Raw genomic sequence first — 17787 nt, forward strand, 5'->3', positions numbered from 1 at the left:
TATCGGGGTCTCGGGCGTTTTCCCCGCCAGAGCCTGGAAATCTAGCGTCACAAAATAAACAGGGGCCGCGCGGCTCATCCCGGGCTGGGAAACCAAAACCGCGCAGAGCACTCCCGCCCTCCCGCCCGCGCGCGCGGGGACCTGGGCGAGCGCCGCGCTCCCTCCCTCCCTCCTCCCGCGCGCCCCTCCTCGGCTCCGCGGCTCCGCTCGGCTCGGCTCTGCGCAGCGCAGCGCACTCGGCCGCCGCCGCCGCCACTGCGAGGCGCGCGCTCTCCGAGCCCCGCTCGGTCTCCTCCCGCCGCCCCGGGGGCCGCCCCAGGACTCGCCTCGGCCGCGCGCCCCCGACCTCCCTCCGCCCCGGGGAAACCCCACTTCGGGGCCCGAGTGACTCGGCCCGAGGGTTGGTGACGGCAACACAAAGTTGGGGGCCCGCGAGGATGGGGCTGTCTCCCGCGCCCCCGCTGAGGCTCAGGCTGATCCCGAGCCGGGCGCTGCTGGTCCTGGCGCTGCCGCTGGCCGCCGCGCTGGCCTTCTCCGACGAGACGCTGGACAAAGTGACCAAGTCGGAGGGTTACTGCAGCCGCATCCTGCGCGCCCAGGGCACGCGGCGCGAGGGCTACACCGAGTTCAGCCTGCGCGTGGAGGGCGACCCCGACTTCTACAAGCCTGGCAGCAGCTACCGCGGTGAGTGGCTCCGAGTGGCGTTGGGGACACGCGGGATCCGATCCTCGAGGGCGCAGCCGACCGCGTGGGGCTCGGGAGGAGGGCGCGCGGTTTTCCGGGCGCACCGGGTGGACGCAGCCCTGCGGAGACCTTCCCCAACACACACACCACCACCCCGTCCGGCTGCCCCGAGCCCGTGGAGCCACCAGCTCTGCGCACCTCGCGGGCGGGCGGGCTGCGGCCGTCGTAGGGGCCGCAGGAGGGCGAAGCAGCCCAGATCTCCGACGCGCGGTTCCCGGGCCCGGGCTGCAGTGGAGCCCCCCGTCCCGCCAGCCGGGCTGGGAAGGAGCCCCGCTTCCATCCTGGCCGTGCAGGGGATCGAACCAGACCTTCCGTTCTCTAGACCCCTCTTAGGAGAGAGGGAACCCTAGCTTCCCTTAAGTGGGTCCTCAGACAGACAGCTTTCCTGGGTTCCACTCCCCCCCCCCAAAAAAACACTGGCTTTTCGCTGACCGGCCCAGGCGGACGCTGACTCCTGCTCCCCTACGCTGATTCCTAACTGGGCCCCAGGACACTGGGAGGCGGATCCTGAAGCTCTTCTCAAGAGTCATGGAGAAATTCCCCAAATTATATATACTCTCATGGAGACCCAGGCAAGGAAAAGGACCTTGGGTTTCCAGGTCAAGTTCCAGGGGAAACAGGGTCCCTGAAGAACCCTGGGTAGGCTCCTGGTAAATGAAATCGGTAAAGGGATCCCGGGTTCCCGCAGTCGGCTCCCTGGATGCTGTGGACCCGACCGTGCCTCCCGCGGTCCCTAGACTGCGCGTCCCGGGGACATCCGCCCCCGTGGTTCCGCTAAGATCCGAGCTTCGGGAGCTCAGAAGGGGGGGTCCACGCAGGTGAGCGCCTTCTGAGCACACCCGGCGAGACCCCCACAAAGCCCCCGACTCCGTTCCCAAGCACATCACCACCTCCTTTCCCCCCTCAGTGGGATCGCCTCCCTCGACGTCTCTTCCCCCTAGCAGGGGCTGACATATGGGACAGCTGGCTGGAAGGGGGTCCCTGCTGGACCTCACCTGGGGGCCGGCCAGGACACCCGCGCGCCCTCACCCTCGTCCCTTCGTAGGTCAGCTCCGGTGCCAAGCTGGGGAGAGAGGGTTATTGGAGCACTTGGTGAGGCAGAGGGGAACCCCCTGGAAAGTCGCCTCGGGAGGAAGCAGCTGGGGATAAGGCGGGAGAAAGTTTGGGGCAGTGTCAGCGTCAAGCACGGGCCTTTTCGGAATGCTTCCTCTGTTTGTCAGGGTTTCTGTACCAGACTTTGTCCACCAGGAGCCATGCCCGCCAGCTCCAGACTGCCTGCACCACAGGATTTGCCCTCTTCCTGCGCGTGTTCCGAAGCCCTCCATTCTGTACCCGGAAAATAATGCGCAGAGAACATGATAATGCGCAGGCGGGGAGGGCCCGAGGAGGCTGGTGTCTGGGCTAGAGAGTCAGAGAGGGGATCCTAAGCTGCTTCACCATGCCTAGGGGACCAGTGGGAAGTCTTCCCTGAACAGAAGGCCTGAGTTGACTTCGGAAACCTCTATAGTTCCAGATCTGTAGGGTAGGGAAAGAGGTGGGTATGGACTGAACAGGACTTGGGTCTAGTGACTAGTGACCTTGTACGGGAGCCATTTAATTTCCCTGAGCCGATTTCCCAAATGTAAAAAGAGCATTACTTCTTTGGGTAGTACGAAGATGTGCGTGTGTGTGTGTGTGTGTGTGTGTGTGTGTGTGTGACAGCAGGTCCCCAGGCCCCAGTGTGAGTTGGGTATGGGACCTTAATTGCTTTAACAATGGAGTAATTGTAACCTCGTCACATGGTTTTGTGCGCCTATGCACCCATGGCAACTGTTTAAAAGTAAGTTTCTTTAGCAGTCCCCCCCACCCCCGAGTCCCACTACCAATGAATGGCCAACGGCTATTGTTATCTGGTTCCTGGTGAATTAATTGAACCACTGAGTGAGTGGTGGGCTCTCCACACTGGGAGAGCCTGAGAAAGACCACTCCCAATAACCCTAGAAGCGTCTGCCTGTGTGAGTTTTGGGTGGGCTGATGGTCTGGCCATGTGTGTCGTCCTGGCACTTCCTCCCTCCTTACCTTCCTGTTCATCTGAGCACTGGGGACCAAGGGTGGAGTACTGGGAACACCGGGAGGGAGGCACATTCCATGATGACATAGCAGGAGAAGGACCTGAGCCCCCTAGTAACCCAGCCAAGCAGGCAGGACCTGGGACTGGGTCAGGGGAGGATATGGCCTATCCAGCCTCCACTGGAACCCTGGCACCCAGTGAGAGTTAGAGGAGGCCACTATCTTTCCTCTTTGGATGACTGGAAGATCCTGGAAGGAAGTTCTTGGAGGAGCCCTGCCAAGGTTTCTTAAGTATTCTGTAATTCGCACACCAAATTCTGTACCCTCTCAGAAGGAGAGGGTCCTGGCCTCGTTTGCGACATTTTCCATGGCCTTCCACTTTGTTTGTTTGGACACAGGATCTCATGTTGTCCAGGCTGGCTTGGAGCTTGTCGTGTGGTGCAGGCTAGCCTTGAACTTCTGGTCCCCTGTCTCCATAAGGATGTGTCACCACCTCAGCTTCCGCTTTCTTAGGGTACTTGTGGTAAATGTAAAAATGCATTCCTTTTTAAATTTTATTTATTTGAGAACGAGAGAGAGAGGGAGAGAGAAACAGAATGGGCACACCGGGCCTCCAGCCACTTGCAAATGAATTCCAGATGCATGCGCCACCTTGTGCATCTGGTTTACGTGGGTCCTGGGGAATCAAACTTGGGTCCTTTGACTTTGCAAGCAAGCACCTTTAACCACTAAGCATCTCTCCAGCCCCCTAATGAATTCTTGCTAGGTGCCTTGTCTTAGGGTGGTAGAAGTTAACACGCTCCTGTGTTCTATTTGCTTTTTAATTTTTTCCCCCTGAATTAGCATTCCTAACAATCCTTGGAATCAACGGTTCAAATCTTTGTCTTCTGAACTTCAGTTCTTTCCCAAGTAGTGTCTGTTGTCTGTTGCCCACACCTATCTGAGGATAGCCTTTGGCTATATTCTAGACTCCAATAAAATGGTCCCTATTTTAAAGAACTGAATCACTAGATTTCTTCGCCACAGCCTGGGTCTAGTTGAGGTTGTTATTCAGTTCTTTCCAAGTTGTTCGCACTGTACTGACTTCCTTTCTTCCCACCACTTCTCCTGCCCTCCCTCCCTCCCTCCCTCTTTCCCTAGCAGCCCCCACCCCACCCCACCACAATAATTATGCTTTAGAAAGTCCTGAAAGACCTGCTCTGTTTCTGACCAGGGCCTCCTTTGAAAGGAGATTACAGTGATTAAAAATAACAAGTTGAGGATCCTCAAGGGACATCTCTTATGGGAGGACAATTCACAGGACCAGCCTTCCCAGATCACAACTTCAAGCCCAATAGCAGAAAATCAGTTGAAATGTTCAAGAATTGATTGAAAAGAAAAGAGGCTCTTTTGTCTGGCCAAAGTTCTGTTTATTAGGAAAATAAAGTCAGACCCTGGGTAATGAGAGTGGCTTTTCCTAGATGCTCTTTGAAAGGATGATTTCAAGGAACACGATGGGAGAAGAATGTGCAGTGGAGATTTTAAAAGCCAGTCCTACTTCAAGCATAATTGGAGGATTTACTCTAAAGCAGGAGGTTTGGAGACCTCCTAAGCAGCTTTGCATTCTCTTGGTCCCAGTCTGGGACATGCTCTGCCTGGAGCAGTATACCTCAGTGTGGTAGATGCAAACGTAGGATTTCATGTTGAACGACTTAGCTTCAGTTTCTGCTTGACCTCACTCACTGTGTGACCTTCGGCAATGCACTGCAGGTCTCTGAGTCACAACCTCCCCCATGTGTAAGATGCAGGCAATTTCGAGTTCTTCCCCAACAATGCTATGAGAATTGGAAATAATCCAAATTTAAAAAGATTGTCACACAGTTGGTGCAATGTAAATGCACATGTATGCACACAGATATATGCATTTATAACATCCTACGAGATGATTATTTTGGACGTAGAAAAATGCTTAGCAAAATCCTGGGAAAGGCATTGTGTTAAGTCCTTCCTACTCATAGCTCCCTTGTTTCTTCTAGGCCTCTGATCCAGCTTCTTCTCATTCTTATTGTGCAGATGAGAAAACTGAGTCTCAGAGAGACCCATCTCCTTATCCATGGTCACACAGCAAATGATCAGTGAAGAGAGCTCCATTCTCAGCTCCACTGACTCTTAAGTTTAACTCTCCCCAATCCTCTAACTCAGCCTCAGTAAGTTGAGTTGGAGTAGAATGAATTCACTCAGCTAGCCTTGGCCTTTGGGGTGATGAGTCTTCCTTGGAGGTAGACAGGATAGCCAAACTGAGGTAACTAATGCATCACAGGACACAACACGGTAAAGTGATGGGTCATTACTTAAATTAGCTTGAGATATGTATGTATGTATGTATGTATGTATGTATGTATGTATATATATTGGGTTTGGTATTGCATTTTCCCCACAACCAGAGGATTATTGAAAGCATGAAGATATTTTTCATTCATTAGCCCATCCCTTTTGTTTGTGAGGAAGCAAAAAATAAATGGATAAGAGTCAAACACTGTGATTAGATTGTATGTAGTCTGGGAAATTCCTTGTATGGTGGTTTACTTGATAAATAAGTACGATCAGTCAGTCACTTCTCCTCTCTTCCATTCTTTGGACATTCTCTTTTTACTATGTAATTTTAGTTTCTTTTTTTTTTTTTTTTTTTTTTTGAGGTAGGGTCTCACTCTGGCTCAGGCTGACCTGGAATTCACTATGTAGTCTCAGGATGGCCTTGAACTCTTGGTGATCCTCCTACCTCTGCCTCCCTAGTGCTGGGATTAAAGGCGTGCACCACCACGCCCGGCTAATTTTAGTTTCTTATCTTCTTTTAATAAATATTTACTTCAAAGTGATAATAAAAAGAGATGCATAAGGAGTGTTTAGTGTCACATGCCCGTCACCCCAGCCATCGGGAGGTTGGGGCAGGAAAGTCACAGGTTTGAGGCTAGCTGGGGATACACAGTGAGATCCTCCTATCTCTAAGATTCAAAAAGGAAACAAAATCAAAATACGTATGCATACCTGAAACTTACAATCGATGGAGATTGCTTATTGCCTTGTGTTTCAGACAACTGGAAAAAAATCAAAACATGCATACAAAAAGAGGAATGTCTAATTTTTCAGAGCTTACAGCGTGTGATTTTCCACGCCCAGGTCAATGCTCCCCTCTAGTTGACTTCCAGGAAGAACTAGAGGCTGCAGTGGGTGCTGCACTCACGAGCACCGCCAATGCCAACAGGGGTCTTCCACCACACTGTCGTGCTCCTCGTTGGCATGTCTTATAGGTGTGGGCCAAGAGCAATTTGTGTGGGAGGAAAATTCTTACCATGTTTTCTAAGTCATGGTACAAGCGAAGCTACAGAGTACAGGGATGTGCTACGTGGCACAAGTCATGCTGCAAAGAAAGCCCCCAACACAGCGTTTCAAGCAAGAGCTAGAAGCCCAGTGTAGAGGGGACACCTTGCTTCGCCAAGTCACTTAGGAAGCCAGGTTCTTTCTGCCTTATCGCTCTGCTACCTTTTAGCACTCTGTTGTCCAATAGGTAGCTCTTTATCAACGGTCTTGCATGACAGTTGCCTCCTTGAAGTATAACTAGTCAGAATGGAGATGTACAGTAAGCACTGTTGGAGAATTAGTATGAAAAAAAAAAAAGAATGAGGTTGGTAATAATTTTAAAATGGGTTCCACATTGAGATGACCATTGTCTATGTTATATTAAATAATTTTGTTAACCGGTCATGGTGGTGCATGCCTTTAATCCCAACACTTGGGAGGCGGAGGTAGGAGGGATCGCTATGAGTTCGAGGCCACCCTGAGACTACAAAGTGAATTCCAGGAGAGCCTGAGCTAGAGTGAAATCCTACCTTGAAAAACCAAAATAACTAAATAAATAATTTTGTTAAAGTTAGCTTTAGCTGATTTGTATTTACCTGTTTCTGTTGGATATCTGTTCAGGCAATCAGTTTTGCCTGGATGGAGATTGTGTCCTTGACGTCACTGTCCCGGGATGATTATATCCAACTCGCTCTCACATCCTAGCCCCCGCGGTCACACAGGGCTGAGGAGAAGGGAGGCAGATGACAAGCAGTTTTACTGTAATAACGTGCCCCAGAAATTGTATTCAACCCTTTTAACTACACTCCCTTAGTAAAGGTTTAGTCACATGCCAACACCCAGCTGCAAGGGAAACTGGGAAATAGAGATTTGAGCTGAGGAGCCACATACCATGCTAAAACTTAGGAGAGATGGTTTTTGTTGTTGTTGTTTTGAGATAGGGTTTCACTCTAGCTCAGGCTGACCTGGGATTCACTATGTAGTCTCAGGGTGGCCTCGAACTCACGACAATCCTCCTACCTCTGCCTCCCGAGTGCTGAGATTACAGGCGGACTAGGTGTTTGTCTTTTAGAAAGAGAAAGGAGACGTGAACTTGAGATGAGTAGCTTCCCTGTCACATGTCTTAGAGCCAGTCATGTAAAAGCACACTGCGCACAGGCTAGGAAGATGGCGCAGAGGGTAAAGTGGTCGTCACACTAGGGTGAGGACCAAGTTTGGATCCCCAGCACTTACATCTCAAAGAAGACACTGAGCATGGTGGTGCAAACATTTTGTCCCACCCTGGGGAGGCAGAGAGAGAATCCCTGGGGCTTGTTGGCTCACTTGTGGGTGAGAGAGACCCCATCTTATATACATAAAGTGGAAGAATTAAAGAGGAGGTCGCCCAGTGTTGACTGCTTGTCTCCACGTGCATTTGCATGCACGCACACCCACTTGCACACGTATGCCTACCCACATACAACATGCATACATGCCAGCACACCACACAAAACCCCTTACAATATTTACCTCTCTCATCTAGAGAAACGTGTCCCAGGCAAGGCTACTCTATAACATGTGAGCTGAGGTTTCTGCTGAATGAGCAGGTAGAGGACAGTGGTGGTGTTTGTGTGTGCAAGTGCGTGTGTATGGAAGTGCATGCATACTGAGCGTGTATATATGCATGCGTGTGCCCAGGTGGCCTGTTCTGTCCTACCTCCTCCTCCCTCGACAAGGAGGAAGTGGCAAAGGAAGAAGGCCATGCAGGAGGAAGTGTGAAGAGCGGGAAGGCAAGGAGGTGGCCTGAGAAGAGAAAAAGAAAAGGCCAGTGGGTTAGACATTGTGGAGAAAATAATTTGAGAGCAGTGAGCACCTCTCCAACTAGGCTTAGATTCGAGGGGCATATGGAAAGTGAAAAATCTCATGAGTCAAAATGATTCCTTCAGGAGTTCTTTTTTAAAAGTATTTTATTATTATCGATTTGATAGAGAAAGAGGGGGAGAGAGAGAGAAAGAGAGAGAGAGAGAGAATGGATGTGCCAGGGCCTCCAGCCACTGCAGACGAACTCCAGACGTGTGTGCCCCTTTGTGTATCTGGCTAACGTGGGTCCTGGGGAATCGAACCCAGGTTCTTTGACTTTGCAGGCAAATGCGTTAACTGCTAAGCCATCCCTCCAGCCCTCCTTCAAGATTTCTTAAAATTGTATATCAAATATAATACAGATTTCAGCTTCAAACTGGTCTGGTATATGCAACCCTCCGGATGTTCCCATTGGCAGGGGATAGAAACGAATACATGCGCCTCGGCTTCTTTCCCTCCACTTGGAGAGACCTAGAGACTGGTGGTCTTCAGTCGAAGAGCAGACTAAAGCTTGGGTTTGCTCCTCTCTAAACCTTGTCACATGAGTACAAAGTCCTCACTATGTGAGGAACTGGGAGATGGACGGACTGAGGGTCACACATCTCCTGCTCACCCAGGCACATGTGGGCAGTGAGTGGAGTGGCAATTGTTCAGTGTCATTTAAACTCTGTCTTCCCAATATCTCCTGTTCTCATTTGATTATCCTGAATGCACCTGTATTAAAACGCCTGCAGTGCCGGAGAGCCTGCCGTATCTCGTGAAAGCTCTTTGGGCTGCTACCCAACTGTTGCTGGTGTAAAGTGTCCCATGCTTTAATATTGTGGCTGGACTTGTGTCTAGGCTTAGCTGGGACAGGGCGAGGAAGTAATATAACCACACCAGAAGACCTTTGTGATCTCTACACACGTATGATTTCTAACTTTCGCAGAAATGTATGGTGCCTCATCCCCTACTGGTTTTCTTGAGTCCTGGGAGTGCCACCGGGAATGGGCTGCTCTGCAGTGTGGTCCAGATATCTGCAAATCTGTTTCTCAGACTGAGTGAGAGAGGGGAGGAGCAGGGACGTTCCAAGGACCAATCATCTTCTGGGGACGGGACTATGGGAAGTGGGCGGAGCCAGGAGATGGGCTGGAAGTGAGTAGGGAATCCCATGCTGTGGTGGTGGGGGGGCGTTCTTCATTCTTGCCCATCCCTCTCCCCATCCTCCCGTCCTCTTCTTTCCCCTTGACCCCTCCCCGCATTACGCCCCTCCTCTTCCCACTTGCTTTCTCCAAGCTTGTAGGAGGTCCCTGGGGGCGCAGCTTTGCCACCAGAGTTTTGTATGGCTAGCTAATTCCTTGTCTTTGAAGTTCTAGTCTGTTGGCTTACTTCTTGGAAGAGGCTTATCAGATCACTCCTTTATGTTCCTATCATTTTTGCCAAATGTATTTACTTCATAGTTCTTCAGCGATCTGAAATTATCTTGTTTATCATCCCAGAATAGTGAGTGTGTGGACAGTGTTGAAAAAAATGTATCATTTAAACGCCAAAAGTCCTGATGCACGATCTCCCTCCCTCTCTCTCTCCTTCCCTCCACTCTTTCCTCTCTCCTTCTCTCACTTGGCTGGGAGACTGAGAAATCATGTTTCTCTCAGAGAGAAAAGGGAGCACTAGTGGATGTTAATAGGGAGGGTTCGTCTGGGTTGTGAATTTGACAGGGTTTAGAATCACCATGGAAACAAATCTGTGAGCATGCACATGAGGGGTTTTCTAGATTGGAGTATTTGAAGTGAGAAGAATCATCTAAATATGGGTGATGCCATTCTAGGGCCTGGGCATGCTGGACTACCGGAAAAGGAGGAAGGGAGCTGGGTACATGCATGCGTCACTCTCTGATTCCTGACCGTGGATGCGATGTGACCAGCTGTGCTCTTTCGGCCATGCCTCCCCCACCAGGGCAGACCACACCCTTGAACTGTAGGCTGAAATAAACGTGCTTCCTTAAATTGCTCTGGTCAGAAATGAGGCAGTGGCTGACCTGGCGACAGAAGAACTCAAGGTGCTCCAGATGGTGGCAGCAGAGAGAAAGGATGCTCTGTGCCCCAGGGCAGTGGCTGGAGGTCTGCAGCAACCAGATGGAGGGGGGCGCGGGGGGGGGGGGGCGCTTCAGGGTGAGGGTGATTGGGAGGGGAGAGAGCAGGTGTGTGCACCGTGGTGGACACACTGCACTGATGGTTTTGAAGGGAGCAGAAGAGCAATGGCAAGCAAAGGGGGGAGGGGCCGCCAGCCCCCCACATGGGCTCTCCTGGCAGAGGGGTCTAATAGCCATCAAGTCTAAACACGAATCATAACATGAATTTCCCTAGGACCACTGTGGTGATTGTCAAATCCAGCTATGTGATAGAATTGCTTGAGAGCCCTCAAAGTTTTGCTAGATTCCAAGACTGTATATTTTCTTTTCAGGCAAGATACAAATAGGAAGTGGACAGACGTTCCCTTCCCTGTGAGCATGCATTCCCCAGTACCACCAGTTACCACCCGGACCCCATCTCCCACACCACACATCCTTTAGCGCCCAGACACTTCACCACACCATCCTGTTACTGAGAAACACTCCCTTCTCTTAATAAGTCAGTTGCCCCAGCTATCCTGTGATAGTAAACACGAAACTGACTAGTCCACCTCTGGGGTGCCCTCAGAGCTGGCACCATTATAGCACTCCCCTGCCTTGGCAGTGGAGAAGGGGTGTCGAGGAGAACCCTGGGCCTCTCTGGACAGTGAGGCTCAGAGACGGGTTAAGCCAGAGTCAAGGCTGACCCCATTTTCTTTCTCCACTGCCAAGGTCTGCCTGCCAGAGAACTTCTCGTATCGTCCAGGTTCTGGCCTTTGAAATCAACCAAAATAAGGTCTCTCCTTGGCCACATGCCAGTCCTTGAAGTGTTTGTGGTTAAACCAGTCTCATGGCTTCTCTTCTGACTAATATGCCATGCCCGAGTTCTTCAGCCATTCCGGCTCCTGTACTTTGTACTCCCGACGTGCTCTGATAGGGACAGAACATGGCCGAATGATGGGCTTCCTGTCCTGGACACTGAGCGTGTGTGAGCTTGCCAGGTCTTGAGTCTGCTGCTTTGGCAGCCATGTCTTTCTCTGGAATCACACTTAGTTGTGGTCAACTCAGACTCTGGCTTTTTGCTGGGAAAGCAGCTTCCCTTCTTAAATGCTTTGTTTTGCATACAGATAGTGTCCCCCAAAGATCCATGTGTTCTAAGTTTCCAGGCTGGGGCCGCTGGAAGGTGCTGTGGACCTCTAGGAGTTGAGGTTGTTGGGGAGATCCTAAGGCTAGTGGGCATGCGCCCTCACATGACATGGTATGACCCCAGTCTCTCAATCTCTTTTCACTTCCCAGCTCAGGTTGTAAAGGGTTTTTCTACTATAGGCTCCTCCTAGGATCTAACATCCTCATAAGAGTCCCCAAGCCATGAGCCAGGTAATTTTGGATTACCTCCCCAGAACTATCAACCCCAAAACCCCGTTTCTCTAAGCCAGTTGCCTCTGGTATTGTCTTATAATAATACGAAACTAATACACCAGCCTGCACTGGTATACCTGACCCTTGAATGTAAAACTTGGGGAGAGCTTGAGACAAGGTCTTGCTCTGTAACAGGCTCTTGCTGGCTTCAAACTCGGAATCCTCTGCCTTCAGCTTCCCAGGTGCTGGGATGATAGGCATGTGGCACCCAGCCCCCAAACCAGTGCAAAGCATGGAATGCACTCGGTGCCCATATTTGGAAAGTCAAAAGAGGTGGGGCTGGTGTCAGGCTTCAGTGGATCTAGGAACACAAATGAGCTCACCTTAACTCCTTCTGCCTATATTCCTTCCTTCCCTATCTTTTCCACCCCTCTCTTCACCTTTTCTGTCTTTCTCTGAACATGAGATTTGACATGACTTCCCACTGAACTTAGTGTGATGTGGCCCACTTCTGTACCTGTTAACTGTTAACGGAATCCGTCACTAAGGACTTGTTCCCATCATCTCATGTTAGAGTAAGCACCGTTTTTATCTAAGAAGCTAGAATCCTGAGCGGGCTACAGCTCGCATTTCGTAAGTTCTTTCCCCCAAACTGACACCCGGTTTACAAGGTTTTGAAATAAACAACCTGCTCTCTTCCAATGACATCAGTAGTGCCACCCCTTGCTCAGCCGCCTCAGTTTAGTTGTGAATACTGTTTCTGAAGTTTTGGGGCTTGACTGTCAAGTATCCCCTGACATCTCACGTGGAAAGGTTTGATTGACAGCTGACAGGCTGTGGGGGACCTAGCCAATCCTGAGGGCTCTGATGCAATCAGCGATTAATCCATTGGTAGATCCACAATTAATGGCATCATAGGGGGTGTGGCTGGAGAAGGTGGTCACTGAAGGCATGTCATGGAAGGGAATTTCTTGCCCATGTCCTCTTTCTCTCTCTGCTTTCTGGCTGCTACAAGGTAAGCAGCTTTCTTCCACCGTGATGCTTCTCCCTGGCCACAGACCTAATCAACGGAGCCAGCTGACATTGAGCGTTCAGCCCAACGCCTTTAAGGTGCTTCACTCAGGTATTTTGTCACAGTGACAGAGCTAACACAGTTAGCCAGCCTGTGATTCTTCCAGTCTATGCAGAATTATTTGTCTCTTTGCTTCCAGTTTAGCTAGGACTCAATTCATGGCAAGTGGCAGGAACAAAGTCAAACTAACTAAAACAAAGGGTGGAATGAGTTGCTCTGTATCACGTGAGTGATGGTTGGATCTAGGAACACCAGCATGATCACCAGGAGTCCCGCTCAGCTGCAGTTTTCCTTCTTCATCCATGCCCTCCCTTCCGCCATTTCTGCCTTGCCTCCTTCATGCTTCACCTCTTGGCCGTGCTTCTGTGTGCTGTCTTCGTCTTCCTTTTTGTTTTCTTACTACAGATAAGTTTTCTCCAAAGAGTGGAGAGCTGCCAACAATTTTCATTGAAGAATCTCCTAGTAGCTCTGTGACTGAACGTAAACCCCTTTGCCCCTCACTATAAGTTACAGCATCTTGAGGAACTCTGACTAGTCCAGATGGGGCTGGAGAGATTACATGGAGGTTAAAGGCACTTGTTGGCAAAGCCTGATGGCCTGGGTTCAATTCCTCAGCACTAAAGTAAAGCCAGACACACAAAGTGGCATGTGCTTCTGGGGTTCATTTGCATAGGCAGGAGGCCTTGGCAGACTATTCTTTCCCTCTCCCTCTCTCTCTCTCCCTCTCTCTCTCTAATATATATCCCCCCTGGGTAATTCTCCAGGGGATGGAGCATGGATCTGGGAAGTCACTTTGTGACTTGGTATTTCAGGAGGGAGACAGAGTGCTGTGATTAGTGATTCCAGTGATCACATGGTCAGAATAGGAGGAGCCAAAGGGATCCCCTTGAGCTTCCTGCTTTTGTCCATACAGGTTAGCATCGCCAACTTCTCAGGAGTACCTTTCCCATCTGTGTCAGTCAGCTTTCTACTCTAGTGACAAAATATATGAGATAATGAACTTAACAGAGGAAGAGTTGATTTGGGCTCACAGTTTTGGAGGCTTCGGCTCATTGTCACTAGTCCCCGTTGCTCTGGGCTATGGTAACACAGCACAGCATGGTGAGACCATGTGTCAGAAGACCCCTGTTGACCACACAATGGGGAGGAAGTGGAAGACTGAGATGAGAGACCCAGAGTTTGCATGTCTCCTTTTAAGGGCATACTCCTAATAACCTAACTTCCTTCCACTCAGCCTCGCCTCTTAAAAGTTAAATAATCTCACATTGATGGCCCAACTCATGGGCTTTCCAGGGCCATTCAAGATTCAAACTATAGAGTTGGGATGATGGCTCATGCCTTCAGTTCTAGCACTCGGGAGGCAGAAGTAGGAGGATCATTGTGATTTCGAGGCCACCCTGAGACTCCAGATTGAATTCCAGGTCAGCCTGGGCTACAGCAAGACCTTACCTTGAAAAAAAAAATCAAAAGATCCAAACTACAGGGTCATTCTCTTCCTCTTCCTCTTCTTCTTCCCATCCACATGTTGTTCAGCTCAGACTTTAGTCTGCTTTGCTGGACATGTCCACCCTGCAGCCTGTGGACCACATGTGGCCAAGAATAGCTCTGGATGTGGCCTAATGCAAAATCATAAACTTCATATAAACATGAGAATTAAAAAATTCCCTTTGTGGCTCAGTCATACAGTCCTTGAGCATGTACCTTCTAGGTGAGAATATCGTGCTACATTTTAATAGGCTGGATGGTCCTGTAAGCTATGCTATGATGAGATGGCACAGGGGAAAGAAATTAACTTTTATTGGGATGGAGCAAGGTGTTCATATTCATTATCTCCTCTAATCCCCATGACATCCACAAGATGATAATTACCATCCTCATTTCATAGCGACCGAGCTACTTTTAATGTGTTTCATTGATTTAGCAAACATTTTATATGCTTACTATTATAAGTTCATTAGCTCTCATAATGCCAACGTGAGGTAAATAATATTACAGCTGGTTTACACATAAAGAAGCCAAGACAAAGCAAAATGAAGTGCCTTGCCTGAAGTTTCACAAACTAAAGAAGAGAACCTAAAACCACATCGTTTAGCGCGTGCGGCATGGAAGGCCTTCAACTATGTGCTCTCTGCTTGTCTTCCTCACCTTGTCTCTTAGCACAACCCCCTCCTTGAATCCAGTGTACAAATGTATATTACTAGTTCTGTTTCTAGGGTCAAGGCTAACTCACATGCCTTCCCACTGGTGTAGGGTACCATTAATCCCCCTTTCCACTGGACACAAGTCTGCCCTGAGGCACTGCCTCCTCCTTGAAGACCTCTCTGCCTCATCCAAGCAGGCTGTTCCTCCTCTGGGAACCCACAGCACCCTCTGAACCTCCATAACGCCCGCTGTGTGTGACAGAGAATCTCTCTTGCAGTGCTCCCAGCTTGTAGTGTGTGCTCCTGGAAGTCAGGGCGTCATGTCTCCTGAGCAATGTAGTAGTAGGATGACATAGGGCATGTGCTCAGCATATAAAAGGGTGAGGCCTGGGGTATAGCTTAGTGAGAGGTTGTTTAGCAAGCAACCATCACTTGGATAGCTTGAGTTCAATTCCCAGCACTGCCAAACAAAACCATGAAACGAATGAAGAAGTTTGGTATAGTATACAAGATAAGCCATGAGAACTTTGGAGGGGAGACCAATGCACCAATGAGAAAAATGTCCACCGAAGACAAATGAACCCCTATCCGTTCATTCATTCATTCAGCAAATATACATGAACCACATGCATCACATCAATACACACTGAGAGAATGAGGAAAACAGGAAAGTTAAGTAAATGCCAGAGGTGACATTATTAATAAGCAATAGTTCTGGAATCTGATCTTAAATTGTTGCTCTGAGCCAGTTCCCGTGTTTGCTCACAGGGTGACTCCAAGTAGCCATTCTTTCCTTCTTTTTTTTTTTTTTTAAAAAAAACTTCAATCCTTTGTAAGCATTTTTCTTGAATTTTTGACTCTCTTAATAGCCTCTCTTGGGAGGCACTGGGGAGGAGTCATTAGAGAGAAGATTCTATTATTTATCATTAGGCAGCCATCTTCCCTTGTCACGGGGACTCAGAACAAGCTGTGCATTTGTGCCTTTCAGGAGGAAATCATGTAATGAAGTCCTCTGGAGAGATAGGGTCTCCTGTCGTCCTTCAAATTATACTGTCTAACAACATCATCAACACTGATAATTATGGGTGGAAAGCCCACGCTGAGTTCAGCCTCCAGAGCCCCTGTCTCGTGTGTTACCCTTAGTAGGCTGGAGTTCAGGCCTAGTTTTCCAAGGCCTACAGGAATGTAGCATTCTGGGAAGCTGAGCTTATGATTCGGCTGGGGAATGTGCAAGAAGATGGACATTCGACATTCAGAAAAATAGTTTACAATTTTAGCAAAATGCAACAGATGCACAGAAACAGTTCACGAGTCACACAACTCAGTGATCCCACATGCCGCCCCATGTCACAACCCACACCATGAAGTCGGTCTCGGCCCTCGCTCCATGCCCCTCCCCCGGCCACGCCCCCTCCCTCTCCCACATGCCTGACTACCCGGACCTGTGACATCACTTTCCCCGACTTTGGCCTTTGAATAACTGCACGTTACGTGTAGCCATATCATTTGTATTGCTCGGTGTCCCTTTTCTTTCACTTAGGGTTATGTTTCTGAGATTGATCTATGTTTGGTACAGCATAATTTGTTCATTTTTGTCACTCTGAGGCACTTGCTACATATGCATATGCCATGATGTTGTATCTGTCTTCCTGTTGATGGGCATGTGGGCGCCTCCAGCTGGGCGCTGCTGCTTCTGTCACTGTCTTTTGGGCACACGGGCATGCGTTTCTGCTGATTGAGGAGTCATATTGCTGGTTCATGGGACATTGTCTGCTCAGCTTCAATAAATAGTGCCAAAGATTGCTTCAGCAAAGTTTATTAAGTTTTGCTTTCATCAACAATATGTAAAAATTCCAGTTAATAACAGTTGATATTGTTGATCCTTTTAAATTGAGCCTATCTGGCAGATACACAGCAGCATTTTTTTTTTCGAGGTAGGGTCTCACTCTAGCCCAGGCTGACGTGGAATTCACTATGTAGTCTCAGGCTGGCCTTGAACTCACGGCCATCCTCCTACCTCTGCCTCCTGAGCTTTGGGACTAAAGCCATGCACTACCACACCTGGCCACAGTAGTATTTTATTGTGAATTTAATTTGTATTCTCCTTTTGACAAATGAGCTTGAGAGCAGTTCATATGGTTATTGACCATTTAGGTACCTTATCCAGTGAGGCATCCATTATGCCCATTGTTATTTTCCTATGGGGCTGTCTGTTTCTTATTGATCTTCAGGGATTCTTTATATGTTTTGGATAAAAGTCAGGTGCTGGTTATATGGTCACAAATATATTCTTTCGCACTATGACTTGATTTTCCACCCTTCTCAGTGTCTTTCAATGGCAAAAGTTCACTATCACACTATTTATCTTATACTGTATGAGCAGTGCTGTTTAAGATCCTATTAAAGAACTCTTTCCTGTTCCAAGGTCGTTCACATTTTATCTTATGCCCTCTCCTGAAACCTTTATTGTTTTCCTTTCACAGGGAGCACTATACTCTGCTTGGGATTTGTTTTGTGCAGTAAGGCCTTGTCGGTGTGACTATGCTATTTTCCTTACATCAGTAATAATATTTTTATTTTATTGATTTATTTGAGAGAGGGAAAGAGGCTGAGAGAAAGAGACAGACAGACAGACAGAGAGAGAGAGAGAGAGAGAGAGAGAGAGAATGGGCACGCCAGGGCCTCCAGCCACTGCCAAGGAACTCCAGATGCATGCACCACCTTGTGCATCTGGCTAACATGGGTCCTGGGGAATTGAACCAAGGTCCTTTGGCTTTGCAGGCCAATGCATTAACTTCTAAGTCATCTCTCCAGCCCAGATTTTTTTTTTTTTTTGTGAGAGAGCAAGAGTGGAAGAGAGGGAGAGATAATTGGCACGCCAGGACCTCTAGCCACTGTAATCAGACTTCAGATGTGTGCACTACCTCGCGTGTGTGCGACCTTGCACACTTGTGTCACCCTGTGCATCTGGCTTACATGGGACCTAGAGAATTGAACATGAGCTCTTAGGCCTTGCAGGCAAGTCCCTTAACCACTAAGCTATCTCTCCAGCCCACACAAGTTCTTGAAAATACATCTTTCTCCACTTCTCTGCAAACACCCTTTATTATGCGTCAAGTTTCCACATGTTTTAGGAACTTTGTCTGGGCTCCCATTGT

The 17787-nt window shown here is 49.0% G+C and overlaps 1 protein-coding gene across 1 annotated transcript in view; it reads left to right on the forward strand.

The window, feature by feature from the left end:
- The first annotated feature begins 340 nt into the window (after nucleotides 1-340).
- Nucleotides 341-17787, forward strand: part of Spon1 (spondin 1) — a 342604-nt gene continuing 325157 nt past the window's right edge. The window contains exon 1 of the mRNA XM_004650848.2: nucleotides 341-684. Within this exon, the coding sequence (XP_004650905.1) occupies nucleotides 438-684 (247 nt within the window). The 5' untranslated portion in view covers nucleotides 341-437. The remainder of the gene's footprint in view (nucleotides 685-17787) is intronic.

The sequence above is a fragment of the Jaculus jaculus genome, chromosome 3 (genome assembly GCF_020740685.1).
Source record: "Jaculus jaculus isolate mJacJac1 chromosome 3, mJacJac1.mat.Y.cur, whole genome shotgun sequence".
Lineage (NCBI taxonomy): Eukaryota > Metazoa > Chordata > Mammalia > Rodentia > Dipodidae > Jaculus > Jaculus jaculus.